Source organism: Merops nubicus, unplaced genomic scaffold (genome assembly GCF_000691845.1).
Source record: "Merops nubicus isolate BGI_N331 unplaced genomic scaffold, ASM69184v1 scaffold15944, whole genome shotgun sequence".
Lineage (NCBI taxonomy): Eukaryota > Metazoa > Chordata > Aves > Coraciiformes > Meropidae > Merops > Merops nubicus.
In genome coordinates, this window is record NW_008605023.1 from 1 (window position 1) to 17,722 (window position 17,722).

Sequence of the window (17,722 nt, forward strand, 5' to 3'; positions counted from 1 at the left end):
AGGTTGGCTTGTGCCCACCCCGCCAGCTTATGATCCTTAACTCGGAGTCCTGATGTGAAAACGTGCAGCTCAAAGGGCAAAAGGTTTTGCCCACACATACCTCCCCCCAGCCCTGGCCTATCTTCGTTTTAAATTTTGGCCACTGCCTTCTCTCATCTCTTTCCTTTCCCCTCCTCTCCCTCCGAATGCCTCGCCTTCACCAGGGTGTGCAGAAGGCTATGCCAGAGACGCCACAGAAATACAGAACATTCAGATTGCTGATGGGGATATCTGCAGGGGCCTACAGATTCCTATATACATGGTGTTTCCCAGGTTGTTCACCTGCCCCACCCTGGAAACAACAAACTTCAAAGTTGGTAAGTGTGTGGGACTGTCTGCTGTGTTGGCGTCTTTCCTCTGAGGTCAGTCTCTAGTTTGACCTTAGCTTCTGGCAGGTAGCGGGATAGTAAGTGGCTGACAGCACTGCAGGAAGAACCAAGGAATCCGTCTGTTTCCCTGTGGAAGTGTCCTGAACAGGATTGTAGGCTGCTGTATTTCATATAGACTGAGAAAATACAGCCTAATGCTTATAACTTGAAACAGTCATTTTTAGTAATAGTTGCAACTGTTAAGCTCTTTCTGACTAACAGAGTTATTATGGCAAAGGGACGGGAGAAGCAGTGTAATGGCAGGTAATTTTTTTTTCTGCCCCAAGATGACATGTGATTAAACATGTGAATAACAGTCTAAGGATAAAATGCCAAGATGCTCCCTTCTTTTCATCACTGGTGGCAAGAACCCCTCTTTCCATTCACTCTCCTTTTTGTTTCCCTTTCTCCTGCTGCACAGACTCAGAAGCAGCACAGTTAGGCTGTGTGTGACTTGGCTTTTCTTGATCTACACCAGCTGCTTCTTCCTGGTTATTGTTGCTAAAATCCAACATTTTCCTTGACAGACACCTGAAACTTAGGATTTTCCTCGTTATTCAAATAATTACTGCAAAAATTCTTTGCTATACTGTTTTTCTTCCATTCACCCTGCTGGAATCTGTTGATGGTTCTTTTTTTCTTTTTTCGTGTATCAGGTTGAAGTCCCTGCCTTTTGAGACCTTTCCTGAATAAAGCCCCTCCTAGGTTTTTGCTGTATTTCTCGGACAAGTGTGCATAGCTTGTTTTTCAGCTTTGCCTACCTGTTGATATGTTCCCCCAAGAGCATTTTTGTACCTGATGTGTACAGTGATTTCCCCCAAAATAATCTTCTCTACTTTTTGCTATTTCTAACTATTGAATAATATTTTTTAGTGACAAATGGCTACTGTTAGTGTAGTATCTCCTTGTATTTGTAAGAAAAGTCTGAAAATAAACTGAAAATAACTCCTTTTTTTACAATCTTCATAATTATATTAAGACTTTGGTTCCGTTCACTTATTAATTTCACCTAACTTTCTATTTAGTCTCCATTTAGGACTGACTATAGATCTAATACTTGATTTTCATCTTGAACAACACACTCTAGTATCTAAAACCAGTAGGTTTTCTGTTGAAAACTTTGTCATTGGTTGCAGGTGTATTGTGTTTTGGTGTTTTAATTTGATAAGGCCATACATAAGGTGAGGTTCCAAGGCTGTGTTACATGCTGACAGCAGGGGTGGGCACTGATCCCTAACTATTCTGCTTACATGCTCCTGAACAACAGATATTGGTGCAGGGCAGCTTTCCCCAAACATTTTAACTGTAGGTGTCTGAAACCCCACCTGTTGTTCAGAAGACTCTCTGTCAATAGTTTTTCAGTGATACAGCAATGAATCCAGAGGAATCCCAAAGGTTAGAACAAGTCAAGTTTTTCTATGAAGGGTCCATGGTCTGGGATGCCTGTGGTGACGTTCTGCCTGGAATACTGTGTTCATCCATGCCACAGGAAAATTCAGGGTATTTGGAACAGCTTGGAAGAGTCCTGTGAAGCGCTGTGCCTGAGGGTAGGGACTGCCTGCCTCTCACCCTGCTGCTGTTCAGATTCATAGGAAAGAAACCCCTGCTTTTTTTTTTTCCCCCTCTTGCAGAGTTTGAAGTGAACATTGTTGTCCTTCTGCATGATGATCACCTCATCACAGAGAACTTCCCGCTGAAGCTCTGCAGGATGTGAAGAGCCAGAGGAGAATCACTTAATGATTTACTGAAAAAAGACAAAATTCTAGAGGCAAAGAGAAAATTTAACTGAAACCGCATCACTTCCTTCTCCCTGGTGGTGCTTCTTGTGCTTTCGGTTCTCTATAAATTTCACTGAGACTTTGCCGTATCCTACATGGATGTACCTGTCCAGGCAGCCTTGTCAGGTATCTTTCTGACTTCAGCAACTCTCTTTTCCCTAATTCTTCCTCACACTAATCCTGAAGGAATGATTCTGGGTATTTCTACCACTTGTTGAAATAGGTAGTAAGTTTCTCTCCTTAATTTTGTAATACTTATTCTGAGGTCCTTTTAAAAACAAACAAACAAACAAACAACACTGTTTAATCTACAAAGTCTTGCTATACAGGGTGCTATACACCCTGGGGGAGGGTATGGAACTTGCAATACAGTGTTGAATAGTGGTTTTGAAGGAATAATAAATGGTGCTACAACACAGCGAAGTGCATGGGATGAGTATTGTAAACTGAAATGTAAAATGAATAATGATGTGAAGTTACACTAGCTGTATTTTGGTCAAATTGGGAATAGATTCTTAGTTTTAGAATATACTTTGTGCAGTACCATCTTCCCTTTTCTAAGACTTCTTCAGCTCAGTTTTGTTAAAAACAGTCTGTCATGGAACAAACACCAACACTGAATTGTCCCAGACCAGCCTCTGCTGATGGTGGGAAAATGGCATTAAAAACTTCAGTGTGGCACCTTGGGCCTTTAGGACACAACCTCTCATTAGCTGAATAACTGTTCCAAGGGAGGCAGTCCCTCTTTTTAATTAGGGGGGTTCATATGGTCACTTGCTCAATGTGGTGTGTAAATGTAAATCATAGAACCATAGAATGTCTGGGCTGGAAGGGACCCTCCAAAGGTCATCTAGTCTGACCCCCCCACAATAAATGGGGACAGCTCCAACTAGATCAGGCTACTCAGAGCTTCATCCAGCCTGATCTTGCATGTCTCCAGGGATGGGGCCTCCACCACCTCTCTGGGCAACCTATTCCAGTGGTCTGAATGTCAGGAAAGGGATAAGGTAAGGTAAATACATCAAAGTATTGGTAATTATACATCTTAAAGGAACTATATAGGAGAACAATGTCAGCAAGAAACATTGCTGAAACAGGTTATAGATTTTGAAGTTAACAGAACAGTCACAACTTCATTCTAATTCTGAATTTTCCGTTATGTAGGGAAGAAGCAGACTAAAGTGTAAGTGTAAAGATGTCAACCCAAAAAGACAGTATTAAGAAAACTGCCAACAATGATTTCCTTTAGCTTCATCCAGCAGCACTGCCATGAAGGAAAATTTAATTCTAGGTTTGGCTTCCATCTGCATTTTAGGAGTAAGCATCTGAAATTCTCATTTTGATGTCTTGCAACAGCCTTGTTACAAGAAGTTAACACTTCTCCCAGGTCAGGAAATTGAACAGGTTGATTTAAGGAAAAAGAAGTCCCTATTTCTAGTCTTACAACATTGTGTAGAGTGCCACCTGCTGCTCGGAGCAGCACTGTTGCCTCCCACCATTGACACTTCGAAAAGACCATCATCTTGCCTTGGGCCCCAGCTGGAGCCTACCTGGGTCCTCTGTGCTGCAGGTACAGGAAGAACAAGATGGGCTGATGCCAAGGACGTGTACGTACAAAGCAGCTCAGTGCTGAGATTACCTCACCTGGAAAGCGCTGTCCAATGCGGTGCGTGGGACTGCTTTGCCACTGCCAAATACCCCTCTGGACTGCTCTGGAAAAGGGGCCTGAGCACCAAGGACGTAGGTGGCTTTTGTAAAAACTAAGAAGAAATATATAAGTATCATACCCCACCCCAAGAAAATAATGGATGCTGGTGAAAAGGATGCAAGTGCTTCTAATGCAGAACAGGCAGGAGGCTGCCTTAGCTCTCACATGCAGCAGATAACTGACTTAGCAAAAAGCATCACACACCAAAAAAAATGACAACAACAAAACCAAACAGATCAGCTGCAGCAGTAACTTTATTTGTGACTCATTTCTTTACAGGGATTACAGTCCATCCTTAGGGGAAAAGCAGATGCAGTATTTCCAGTATCCCTTAGCTAAGGGCCCTGCTGGTTTTGCGTGCTGCCAGCCTCCGAGCTCCACCAGCCTCATGCCTCCAGGCAGCAAGCAGCCAAAGTGCTGCACCCTGGAGCCGACTGTTCTGCGGGTGCCACGGACCTGCCAGCAGCACACAGCTTAGTGCCCAGTGTTAAATACCAGGGAGCTCTACCACCCCCCCAGCAAAACTAGGGCCCCATCTCTCTCCAGGCACGGTGTTTCTGTTCCCAACGACAATGGTCATACTGCAGCCACTTTGCATGTCATTATAATACGTTCCAATAAAACCAGGTTTAAGCGTATCTATTCCGTGCGGGAAGCTCAGGGAAGTCTTCAGGTAGCAGAGCATGGACACGGCAGATAGGGCAGGTACTTGAATGCTGCTTAAGCCATGTTCTAACACACTGCAAGAACAGGAAGATGTTACGGTAACAGAGTCTGGTACAAAGAGTTCAGCTTAAATACATTAATAATTGTTGCTAATAGGTAAGCTCTTTTCCAGCACGTTCTGTGTTCCTGAAATGAGCATTAGAAAACTCCCCCAGATGTAATACTCTGCTGATCAGTTTACATTTGCACCTGTACTGCAATAACAAATCGGCACATAAGCAAATACGGTAATGGGATAAAGTCAGAGATGGAAATACCAAGTTATTATAACACAATCCTAATTTCTTTTTTTACCGTGTGCAGTCTTAAGTACAACTGCTACCAGGTGGCACATGTAGGGTCTATAGTATAGCCCCTTCTGTAAGTATGCTGCAAACAGATCTGCGACTTGACTACCAAATTTACTCTCTGAAGAATAAGCTTAAATTCACTCTGATGGATTATCATTTTACTTAATCTAAACCTGCAAACTCTCTGATGCCGTAAGACCATACATATAGCAAGTCTTGCTGTACAGGGTATGCAAGAGAATCGTGTGCTGTTCTTTAAGCACTGAAAGGGAAAGGGGGAGGGGGCGCTTGCTTTTAGGACCAGCAGCATAAACCGCGCGGCCTGTGAATATCTGCACCCACGCGACAGCAGCAGAGCCCTTACCTGGCGGTGGAAGCGATGCCCGCATTCGAGTTCACACGCGTCTCGGCTCAGCTCATCGTGACAGATTGTGCAAGGATCATCACTGGAGGCCTAGACATGAAGTCTTTAGTTATTTGAAAGCTAGCAACAACTAGTCAAGAAATTCTAATAAAAGTTAACGATGTTACTCATTTTAACCAAGTATATTTAAGCTTTTTTAGGCAAAAAGAGCAAGTAAATTATTTTTTCCAGCAGTACTTTGATTATTTCATGTGTTAGAAGAAGAACACACCAAAGCTTCACATCCATTGAAACGGTGAAGAACTTACTGCATAGTCCAGCTTTTTCCATCTGGATTTAGGTACTTCTCTAACATTTCCCCAAGGTTGGAGATGTGGCTGGGACAGATTCTGACTTGAGGCGTTTCTTGCCTTGGATGGGCTGGGTGCATCTTCTGCAGGTACTTCCCAACTCCGAGTTCCAGTCTGTGCTGGTGCAGGGGGGGATGCCTGGACAGGTATTAGAGAAAAATTTGGAACAAGTTCAGATTTCAGAGCTTGACAGCAAAGGGAGTTTTGCACTTTTTTCTGGACTGTGCTGCACTGCTTCCTCTGCCAGAGACACACAGTAGAAGAGTACACCACAGTACCTTACTTTGCTGGTCCAGAATCAGTTCTGTCACTCTGCTTAGAATTTCATTAAAGCTCAAACCTGCCAATGTATTCCCATTTCCTCTTTGTACATCTTTTATGAAGCTGGTGAAGTCCGAACTGAAAGGACAAAAACAAGACAATTACCGATGGGCAACACGATGGCTGTTACCAGCATAGTCGTAGTGCTCAAAACACTCTTAACTTCCACATTTGATTCACAGCAGCAGAGCCTTTACTTCTCAAATGAGCCGTACCAAGTACCTGACAAATACCTCCCAATAACTAGGATCTACCTGAATCATAAAAACCCCTCGAACAATAAAAATAGTAGTACTTCTGTTCATTAGTGGTTCTAACTGGGGGGGGAAAAAACCCAAAACATGTAAGCCAACACCGTAAGTCTGTTCCCTTAAGGAATGTCCCACTGAATGGGAGGGCACGGAGGGGAGCAACCAATACAACTGTTCTCCCAAAACAGAAGCCATCTACTATGGAACGAATTCTCTTTGTACTTTATCACTGGATGTTCAGGACTTCTGTTACTCCACATACCATTATAATTGCTCATTAAAGCAAGTACCTGCTGTAGTTTGGGAATATACTCTGTAGATGGGTGATAATATTTTCAAATACTTTTGGAAGTCCAGGTGGTCTCGGCTGTATAGCTGAGTCATGTTGGTGGTTCTGCTTTGGCTGGACATTCCGAGTATTACTTCCAGAAATCCCTGATGGGCAAGCTGACGAAATTTTATCAGAATATGACCCTTTGAGAGGTTTAGGGTGTGGATTCACTGAAATGCCACTTCCAGAACTTGCACGTGCTGCTGCAACTCTGGCCTGTGTATTACATGGAGCATGTGTTGGACCTTGATCTTCAGAACTTGAGAATGCAGGGAGGAAATGAGGTGCAGATGCAGAGGAATACATGACAATGGCTGGATCACTGACTGGAGGTCTCTCTTCTTTTGTCTATGAAATAAGCAGATTTCACAGGAAAAATCACAATTAAAATAAATTGAACAGAACCCTTGAGCATTTGCAGCATGAACCATGCTAAGGAACTGGAAGGTCACATCAATTTATCTTAACTTGCTTTACCTAGGTAAAAATACTGCACAAAGTTGCTCTTTAATAGGTACTGCATAGGGCGAACCTGTCTGAAGTGGGATGCAACAGGACAGCACACACAGAATCCGTTCCTCTAACTTGGGCTTTGCTCAGGAACGTGTGGCTGCTGGACAGCGCTCAGCTGCACAGCAGTACAGCCTGAAGTTGGTTGCTGTGCCATCAACTTGAGCATGCAGAGTTAACTGCTTTTAACAGATTATATAATTATATGTAACCCATTGTAGTTTGGGTTTTTTTTTTTTTTTTTTTTTTTAAACAGAAACATGTCAGATATAGTCATTATCTTGAAAAAGTTGGAGCTGACATGATCCAGGAAGACATCTTTTTGCACTAACTACTCTCTTCCATAAATGGAAAGAACTTAAAATAAATATCGTTGTTTGACTTGATGACTGTTATTTGTTTCCTGATTGCTCCAGGAAGGTGGCTTTCTAATACACAAAACTAAATTCTACATTGCATCACACTCAAACCTCCTGCTTCTTGTATCATATTCTTCAGTTTACCACTTTTTTAAAGAGATATTTTATTTTCTCTGTAAGGTCTTTAATTAATGGAATTAAACAGCGAGAAAAAGGGTTTTCATCATGTCTTTTTCATTTGGACTCAGTATTTGCCTATTAAAGTCCCTCCAGCCTGAAATAATTGCAGACCTCTCCTCTTAAAAGGTTACTCCTGTATTACTATGGTAGAAACAGATACCAAATGCAGAACAAGAGGCTGAGAAGCCACTCTACCTGTTAGCTGATGGTAACCCACAGATGGCAACTGTTGTCTACATGTCCCTGAGAGTTCTGGGCCAGTAAACAGAAAGGAGATACTGAAAAATAAGTGGGGAAGAACAAGTAAGCAGGAGAGCCTAACTGTGACTGTCAATTGTATAATTCCATAAAAACTGTAGTAGCAATCATAAATACACAGTAATGGAACAGTTTTGAATCTGAATTACACCAAAAACAAAGAAAAGAAAAAACCATGAGAATTTCTGCAGAGAATATTATATATACATAAAAATTTACATGGCATCTTCAACAAATTCAGGTATTTCAGATGCGCGCTAGGAATGTGTTTTACTGACCGAGTTGATTAGCTACCCTATTCTGAAAGATGACTGAACCTTTTTTTACTTCAAACTGCCCCAGGGCCAGTAGTTTCCAAATACTATTTGTCTTCAGGACTGGGCATCAAGTTTGTGCCACAGTTCCAATTTTGCTGTCAGTGGATGGCAGCACACGGGTCGGTTGCACTGCTGCTGCAGGTAGTTTGGCTGCAAGAGTTTTATCCCTGTGAGCTGTCTCCCCCACCATGCTGGTGGAACAGTTCAAGGAGTGCTGACTTCATCCCTGCACCAGGAACTTTTGCAGGGCTCAGAAGTAACTGGCAGGATTTGAGCAAAGCATTTGTGGAACTATTGGCCCGTCAGAAAATGTTTTAAAATGGTATTTATCTGGGACGTTGTTGTAACAGATGCATTTCCATAAATGGCTATACTCCACCTAGTTCACAATAGATACAACTGGAAGCTGATTTTGGTATTTGTAATCAGTTACACATGTTGGTGTGACAGGACCTCATCCCCATGGATTTTGGTGCTACAGGAAAGTCACAACATGCAAAAATATCAGTCCTGACCCAGGCAGAACACAAAGCATTTTAAAGTTAGCTTTAAACAGCTTAAGCCTCTCCAAGGATTTGAGAATGTGCTGCTCGCTGGGCTTCATCACACTGATCTGCAGTCCCTTCTCCCTCTTCATCTGGATGCACAAGAACCAGATTACTCTGCATTCCAGGCTATATATTCCAGTTCTTCACGTGCGTGAGCTATGGCAGACAGCCACGCCGATGCAAACCTAAGGAACTTCCTAACGAGCTGCTGTCAAATGTAAGATACATACCAAGGCACTTGGAGGAGAAGGAAGATCCCCTGTTTCCGTTTTAGTGAGGCAGTTCCGTACACCATTCTTCACCATCTCAATTTTTTCTTCATACTCAGCCTGCAGAAGGAGAACAAGTTATCCTCCACATCAGCATTACCTAAAGCTCAGCTCTTCATTTAAAATGGCATTACCACAACTGCTCTTGTGCAAAGCAGGGAAGACAGCAGGCCTTTCAAACAGAGATGTAAGGCTGCCACTCGCTATAGGAACACAGGGCTGTATCTCAGTACCTGCACTGGTGCTTGAAAGGGTTTGGGAAACCCTTTCTAGTTTTAAAAACTCAGCCTAGATGTTTTATATCTTCAGAGAGTTTTCTGTTGTTTTTAAGTTGCATGAAGTTAACAAAAAAAACCAGAAGAACCAGGAGACTAGACTTGTTAATGTGGGGTCCAATTCTGAAGCAAGTGTATACAGGACAGATTTTTGCCTTTATAAGACTGAAGATGTTAACTGTAACTTAACTATACTTAAAATAATCTTGACTTAAAACCTTATCTTTATTTTGTAATTAAAAAAAATGCAGTTCAGTATCTGGAGGACAAGCTACTCATATTTTAAAAAAGGAATGCAAAATTATTAAGGTTATTCTGTTTTTATTTCCAAAGTGCCACTTAAAGCTTGTTAAGAGAAATTAAGGCTTACCTCTACTTTTTCCAGTTGTTTTTTTACATTTGAAATAAATATTTCCCAGGAATCAATCTGTGACTTCAACTTAGGTGCTGCAGAAGCTGAGCTGCTGAAGCATTCAAGATTTTCAGTTAAACTCCCAACAGTCTCATTATTTTTCTTGAATATTTATGGCTTTAGTACAACAGTTCCTTCCCTTACCAACTAAATAGCAGTTAAAGAGTTCAAGTAATTTTAAGGTAAAATCAGTTAAATTCCTGGTACTTGGATCCTACTCAATCTTAGAAGTGGACTCCTCAAATGTATATTAGGATTCTGTAGCAACGCAAGGTTAAGGAAAGGGAACATGGCCTAAGTTTTAGAAAAGGTAACACAAAGGGCTCAATTAATTCCTTGTAAGGAAGGACACGATGTGCTGCTGCACAGCCAACAGTTCTGTTTGCACTCTTCTCTATTTACATGGCAGCTCTTTCCCAGTAATGCTGTGCAGGAATAACTTCAATGTGCCCAGTATCCTGATCTTCCCAGCTAAGAAAGAGAAGGAGAACCTTGCTCCTGAGTAAGTATCACACATCTTGCTAATCTCAGACTGAAAGAAATTCACCCTCAGGAAAGCTGTATTTAACTTCTGCTTCTATGCACCTTTCAGGCTAGCACAGCATCCCTTTGTGAGCAAACCCAACTTGTTCACTGGTATTTAGCAACTACTAATACAGAAACTTGACACCAGAAGTTTCAGTACCTGCTGAATGACTTTAATATCTTGAGGTTGGCTTCTGCATTGGCAGCTATGCCATTTAGCTTGCACACCTCAGCTTCCTTCCAGTTCGTGAGTACCGATACCTGTAACAAAATGTAGCTGTGTAAAAAAAAAAGTGCAGTAAAAGCACTGCTGCAGCACAAGGGGTAAAACCTCAAAACAGATTTTAATAAGTGTCTGAAACAATAGTTTGATGATACAGAGTACAACACACACAGTTCCTACAGTGAAAAATTTCAAGTGGAATTAACAGTCCTGGCAGATCTTTGGCAGGATAAAAAGGCTATAATCACTTCAGCTCATAGTACAAAACTTCCATAAATGTTCCATTTGCAACTTATCCCATATCTGTATTAAAAAAAAAAAAATATATATATAGGTACACACACTCAAAGTAATTAAGGCAGTCGGAAATATTGCCTGGTTAAAGACTGATGTGGACCAACAATCACATCTTTTGATAAAAATCCTACTGCAGGTAAGGCAGCCTTCATAGATGTGGTGGTGCTGAGGGAGGTGGCTTAGTGGTGACCTGGGTTTATGGTTGGACTTGATCACCTTAAAGGTCTCTTCCAACTAGAACAATTCTATGATTCTATTCTACAATTCAAGCTCTTCTTACAAAGGGAGAATTGTTCATGAACTTCAAAGCATTTCCAGTATAAAACATACTGGATAAAAATCTTGATACTTGTCAATACTCTCCTCCTCTCAGCGACACACAAGTTGGTTGTGGAATTCTGATCCTACCTGATAAAGAAGTAGCTACGTATTCCCTAACCATGACTTACTTTTAACAAGGAATTTCTTATGTTCCTGTGCTTAATTTTCATTAATGGAATCTATTCATAAAAGAAATAAGCATAAAACTCAATTACTAGTTGAATTTTCTTTGGGGCAATACCATATGCCCCAAATTCTGTGCATTTCTAGTACTGGTCAATGATAATAATAAAGTGCCTTGATCCACAAAGTTTTGCAGGATAAGTTCATTAACAGCACTTGTCAGTAGTTGATTAACACTTTCAGTATATGCTTATGGAAATTTTTTGATGCTGTGTTAAAAGTAAATCATTAGAGAAGGCTTCACCAGTCATCTTCCCCACCTACTATCAGCACAAACGATCCAAGTTCTGCCAAAAATGTTCAGTTTGTACCTCTGCTGTAACAGCTCTTTTCACACACTCTTGGCAGTCATCTTCACTCTTTTTTATAAGCTCTTCCAATTTTAGTTTCTCATTAGCAAATTTATTACTGTGAAATAAAAATAAGTTAATTGAGTAATGTGTAAAACAGTAGTATTTAAAATTTCTAACATTTTAGAGCTTTCCTACAGCTATTCTCTCTTTTTCCTCATTTACATTGTGCACCTTGTGCCTTCAGGTACAGCATCACGCTCATGTAACCGTGCTGCTGGCTCCACAGACACAACCCTCAGGACTTCTTCACCACATTTCACTGTGCAACCTAAAAAGCTTATAGGAGTTTGACTACTGCAGTCAGCTAAGTGTTATTGTTCTGAGCCTGGCCACATAGATAAAGAATGTACCTATAAATGAAAGCTTGACTTCATACTACATGCAAATGAGTAACTTATTGAAAATTTTTCAATAACCTTATGTACATTTAGGACTATAAGTGCATAAAGATCCAAAGCTACATACAATAGTTCAGTCCATCTGTACCACACGTACACTTCAACAGTGTGGTTCTAAAACACAGTATCGTACAATCAACAGAAACGTATGAGTGTATGTTGAAAAGCCAGATTTACTTACAATAAGTAAAAGTAAGCTAACTTGGAATAAGAGATAAAGGTTAAAGTGCTTAGTTCTCCTATGCCTTTGTCCACAGTGAAGCAGACAACTCCAATAACGACAGGTCAGCAGAAGAATATAAATATTGCTGGAAGGTACAGGAATTTTACCTTGTCTCGAGATATGTATTTAAATATCCGTTATACTGCTTTTCCTTCTCATCAATTGTCTTTGAACACCTAGAGTAATCAAATGTTTATTAAGCTTGTTCTGAAAAACATTCATCAGCAAACACATAACAAGTTCTTCTATAGCCGTAGTGACAACCTGTATGTTTTATATCCTGGTTAATACCGTAAGTGCATTTAAATGCATTCAGAATTAAGCAGTAATATAAAAGCAGGCTGATGATTTTTCAAGAGAGATTTGGCCCAAGCTGCAGATAATACAATAGCATTCAAGGAGGAAAACTCTTCTCAGGTGTGTAACCTAAGAGAGAACATTAAAAATACAGCAGGAACTGTCCAGTCTGGTTAGAAGAATTATTACTAAGTCAGTTTCATCAGTTATCTAGAAGCTATTTGAAACGTTTACCTGTAACTTGAAAAAAAAAAAAAAAAAGAAAATCAGAAAACAGATGTACATATTTCGGCCTGTTACTATGATAAAACATTTTGCTGGTGACAGAGCCAATTATAAGGTTAGTTTAAAATTTCTAAAGTCTTTAGAATGTTTTGAGAAAAGCAACTGGCAACACTTCATTAAATGGCACACTACTTGTTCTTCTGTGATCTCATGGACGCTTGCTGACTATGGTAGAAGCTGACTGAAGCTGCTCCTCGATAGCCAGGAGAGCTCACTGGCCAGGGGCACCACTGGGTTTGCTGCACATTGGGTCATGACGGGATTCATATACTGTTATTATTAATTTAAGTTCCATGGAAACCCCTGCAGACTTCTGTTTTAGGGTGAATGACAGGTAAAAAAAGCCTGCAAGAGATACATGCAGTTATGTGGTTCTTGTAGTTTTTCTTTCATCTGAGAAATGATTGACAGGACCAGAAAAGAAGGAAACATGCATGCTTGGATGACCCTCAGATAGAGTATATGGCAGAACAGACAAAAAGCCTGTAAGAAAATATAGATGGAGACCAGAGTTTGGCTGGGTTGACTGTCCAACAGAAGGAGGAAGAACGAAAACAGAAATGAAAGTTTAAAGCTAATTATAATGCAGTAGAGGAGCACACTGAGAAAGCAATGGTAAGGCATGAAGGACAGAAGAAGCAGTGCAGCTCTAAAGGATTCTGGAAAACATGGGAACATCTTTAAGAGTGAAGGAGTAGTATTTGTTAATTAGACTAAATAACATTGTTTGCAGATTCTATTAACAGCAGCTCTAATCCAAGAACTGCATTTAACTCATTTCAGAATGACAGTCAGGGCAACAAGTTTGAGTATTCACTCCGTACACATCATGTAATCAGTAGATACTGAAACTTAACACAGTCTATCAGAACTAACTGGTCTTACTGGTGCTTTAAAAAAAAAAAAAGGCAAAGGGAAATTAATATAAATCTGTATTTAAAATGAGTACCTTTCATTGGTATCTGTATGCTTTTTAGCTGTATTCCTTAGTGCTTTTAAGTACCCCTGATTTTCTTTTTTCTCCTGTTGCCATTTTTGCACTTGCATTTTTAAGTCTTGATGAAACCAATCCAGTTCATTTTTTGATACCTAAAAGCATAAAACAAGAAAACAGTTTCCAAAAATACTCCTTGATATACTCAAATACAAGTTAGAGCATATTGCTGACACTCCTGATCAAAAGCTCAGCCAGTGAAAATTACAGTAAGAGTTTTACTGGTGCTTAGTTGACTCTTAGTTCAGGTGTTTAGCCTGGGCAACAGACTCGTAAATGCTTTCCCACAATGATCTGCACTCCTCGTTTAGGTAGGTTCAGAATTAGGAAGGCAGAATTTAGGTAGGAGCCCCCGACACAAGAAGGATGTGGATCTCTTGGAGCGTGTCCAGAGGAGAGCCACAGAAATTATTAAAGGGCTGAAACCCAACTCTAAATCAGTGCTGATGCTGTTCTATCAGCACTAGCAACTGGGAAGTTACAACTCATCATACAGCAAGACAAGGCTAGTCCTATGGCTGGCATAACTGCTTATAAAAATGATGTATCATCAACATATCTTTGTGAAATATAAAACAAAAAAAAGTTTAAGAAAGTACCTACAATGCCCATGGACAAGTTCATCCATGCTGCATACAGCCACATTTTCAGCTGAAAACTTTTTGAGCTCACTTTTTTACCAAATATTCATACAGAAAAAACAGATGTGAGGCTCCACTGTCCCTTCTGTGGAAGCTTGCCAGGCTACTTGCAGCCAGTGCTAAAGCAAGAACTAAGGAGCTCCCAAGCTGCAGTACTCAAGTTTACTCTAACACATCATTGAAAGGAAAAAGATTGACTGACAGGCCTCATCTTACTGCAGATTCAAGAGATATCACAGGGACAGATGGCTTTGTTTTCATCTGAGTTTTCTTCAGTGCCTTTTTTTTTAAAAATGGAAAAATTCTTTTCATGTAGGCAAATGGGCAGCCAGTAGCATCTACAGCTTTAACCACAAAATCAATCCAGTCAAAGCAATAGGCTGGTAACGTTTTCTGGGGACTACTGCTCTTGCTCCCAGACATTTTCAAGGAAATAAAGTCTATCAGCAAACCTAACCAATCAAGACAAAATGAAGTCAGCAGCGTCGTGCTGTTTCTTCTTGGCTTGAACCAAAACCAATCCCCATCCACTAGAGGGAAGCAACGTGGGAGCTTTGCCGAGTCCAGGCTTCACAGCAGCGAGGACTACCAGTACCCTTTCAGAAATACTGTTGGTCAGTTACACCCGACCCTGTGAACCACTGCAGTCTGTGCTGGTGTTGCACGGGTAAGAACATTACCTCAGTCTCCTCAACACTCTTCTTCAGGAGCTCTTGCAAAGCACTGATCTCCTCTGAGCTTCGGCTCTGCGACTGCTCGTGCTTTTCCTCTGCTTCCTTAAGCTGTTCTTGTAATACCTGATGCTCTTTTTCCATACGTAAAATATCTCCCTGAAAATAAATCAGTTGAAAAACCCAATCTAATCTGTTACCACAGGGCACCAAACATTGATTCCATCTAAAAGTTACAGTCTGCTGTTAGTTGAGATTCATAATCTTGAGTGTGGTTTGGGTTAGGTTTGATAGGTAGGCTGGTTGGTTGGAGGGTAGGGACAGCGTTTAGCAGAGAGTTGTGTTCAATCCAGCTCAGGAGATGAACATTTGTGCTTGACCATGAACAGAATAGGACATGTTCAAAGGCCACTATATGCCCAAATTGAATATTTAAATCAAAACAAGATTTTTGGAGAGGAAATACTAAATTTCCCTAAAATGTACTCCAACATCTGAATAGCTACAGAACAAAGATCCAAAACCTCTTTGTTGTGGGCCTATATGAAGTTTCCAAGAACATCACTATAGAACACAGCTCCATATGAAGGAAGGGGGAGAATTCCACCACCCTAACCCACCTCGCCCCAAAGCCAAACCACAAACTACACACAACACCAAACAAAACAAAACAAAAAATTTCTGTTAAAACATGTCATTTTCAGAGAACCTTTATCTTTTCACTAACAAATTTTGGGCATTCCTTTAACTTTCTTCTGAGAAATATACACAAATATACATGTAACTTACTTGTTGTATTTCAAATGGATGAAAAGGCAAGGTGTTGGTTTCCCTATCAGCTACTTCACGATTTACCTAGAATACAAAGAAACATTAGCTGATTAAAAAAGCTTTGCTGTTTATACATGCAACTACTAGATCAGCTCTGTTTTGGGGCTTTCTACCTAACCTACAATTTTACAAATCCAGCTACATTAGGATGTAAGTCTATCTACAGTGTAAAAAAACCAATTTATGCCAAGTGTTTCTGAAACAGACTTCCATCTGTAATGAAAGTGCTTTTTTTGTTATGGTCTTCCCCTAGTGATCTTCATGTGACCATGAAGTACTTGGAGAAAATTCTCTGAACCTTTAAACACTCTAAATGCTCTAAATGTCTAAATTAGTGCTCTAAATGTCTGAAAACTTAAGACTTGCAGAAACAGTGTCTGACAGTTCACTGAGTTGTGTTTTGTGACTCCTCCTAAACTCATGACCTACTACATAAGTGCCTCTACTTACACGGGACGAGACTCGAGGACCTTCAAGTCCCTGCTTATTTTCCTCCAATACTATCCATATACTGACAAAACTGAAGTTCAAAATCTGATCATGTGACATACTAAAGATCCAGTTTATGTTACTGTTCTAACAGGCTATTAAAAAAAAAAAAAAAATCACAATCTGATAATGCTGAATGCCTTGCTCTACCACTTTTGCAAACTGAAACCTATCTGTTGCTTAGGGACTGCAACCAGAATTGATTAAACTGAGATCTGTTGCTTCTTCTGTTACGCTGCTGCACGTGTTCAAGAACCAAAGAGAAATCTCATCTGAACAGCCCAGTCAGCCAAGTGAGGAAGTCCATCTCACTTGACTGAGGTTGATGGGAAACTAACTTTTCAGTAACAGCTCAGGAAAGGTTTAAAGTGAAGAAAAGTTTTGTACACAAAACAAGTTTGGAAAAAAACACACCAAAACCCTACCATGTTAACATTTTGCTAAATAGAGAAAACAGTAATAGCAAGATAACTGTTTATCTTTCAACTATGAACAGTGATTCCTCCCTGAGTGACAAGAAAAGCAGATAAGGAACTCCTTCCCAGCAGTCCCTTCAGCTTTCTGGGTCACTTCTCAAAAATGGATGTGTGAAACTGCCATATCCATGGCTGGGAAAATCTAGCACCTCAGTCCAAAATGTTTTCTGCAACAAATATGGGTATGATGGTTGTCTCCCTCTGTTACCCAAAGTGTGTTTTCACAAGGGGTGTCTGCTGGTCTAACTCTGGGGTACCATTAAAGAGTGAATGCTCCATCCCCAATTCTACTCAGATGCACTCTCTGCCCCTTTCCAGGTGTTTCTCTGCCTGTAGGACAAAACTTTCATTTTTTTTTTTTTGCTTCAGGCAGGAAAACCAAGTGTGATGGGAGTCTGTCCCCTGAACTCATCCTACAGCTGGGCTGTCACTCTAAGGCCACAAAGGAAGCATCAGCTAGGAACTGGTGAAATGTACGAACTATTTTATCTTCAAATATTGTCAAAGTTAAAACAAATCACTGACCTAATTACAAAAAGAAAAAAAAAAAAAACCACTGATGATGCAGAAGGAATTTCCTTAATCTCAAAAGCAAAAGTTTAAATAGATGCACACCAGTTCCCCCTCTTTGATCCTGAGTCAAAAGGTCTGTGAAAATTTCAGGCAAAACAAAATTCAGTGACTATCTATTTAAAGAATTACAAATGAAAACCAAGAGTAGGTGTAAAAAGTGTCAGCAACTTACACTGCAAGTTCTAAGGAAGTCCCCAGTCTGATAAACACCTCAGTATCTTCCAAAAAAAAGGCCACAAGTTGGGAGATAAGTACTAAAGAATGCTAAATACTGCTTTTAAGATCCCC

At 40.4% G+C, this 17,722-nt stretch overlaps 1 protein-coding gene across 1 annotated transcript in view; it reads right to left on the minus strand.

The window, feature by feature from the left end:
• Window positions 1-4,522: 4,522 nt before the first annotated feature.
• The window catches only part of TTC3 (tetratricopeptide repeat domain 3), a gene marked incomplete at its 5' end in the record, with an annotated part of 65,409 nt that continues 52,209 nt past the window's right edge, over window positions 4,523-17,722 (minus strand). Inside the window, 13 exons of the mRNA XM_008939216.1 lie at window positions 4,523-4,633; window positions 5,274-5,363; window positions 5,582-5,761; window positions 5,902-6,022; window positions 6,486-6,874; window positions 8,929-9,027; window positions 9,613-9,706; window positions 10,340-10,440; window positions 11,515-11,611; window positions 12,285-12,353; window positions 13,709-13,848; window positions 15,075-15,224; window positions 15,855-15,920. Of these exons, the coding sequence (XP_008937464.1) occupies window positions 4,523-4,633; window positions 5,274-5,363; window positions 5,582-5,761; window positions 5,902-6,022; window positions 6,486-6,874; window positions 8,929-9,027; window positions 9,613-9,706; window positions 10,340-10,440; window positions 11,515-11,611; window positions 12,285-12,353; window positions 13,709-13,848; window positions 15,075-15,224; window positions 15,855-15,920 (1,707 nt within the window). The remainder of the gene's footprint in view (window positions 4,634-5,273; window positions 5,364-5,581; window positions 5,762-5,901; window positions 6,023-6,485; window positions 6,875-8,928; window positions 9,028-9,612; window positions 9,707-10,339; window positions 10,441-11,514; window positions 11,612-12,284; window positions 12,354-13,708; window positions 13,849-15,074; window positions 15,225-15,854; window positions 15,921-17,722) is intronic.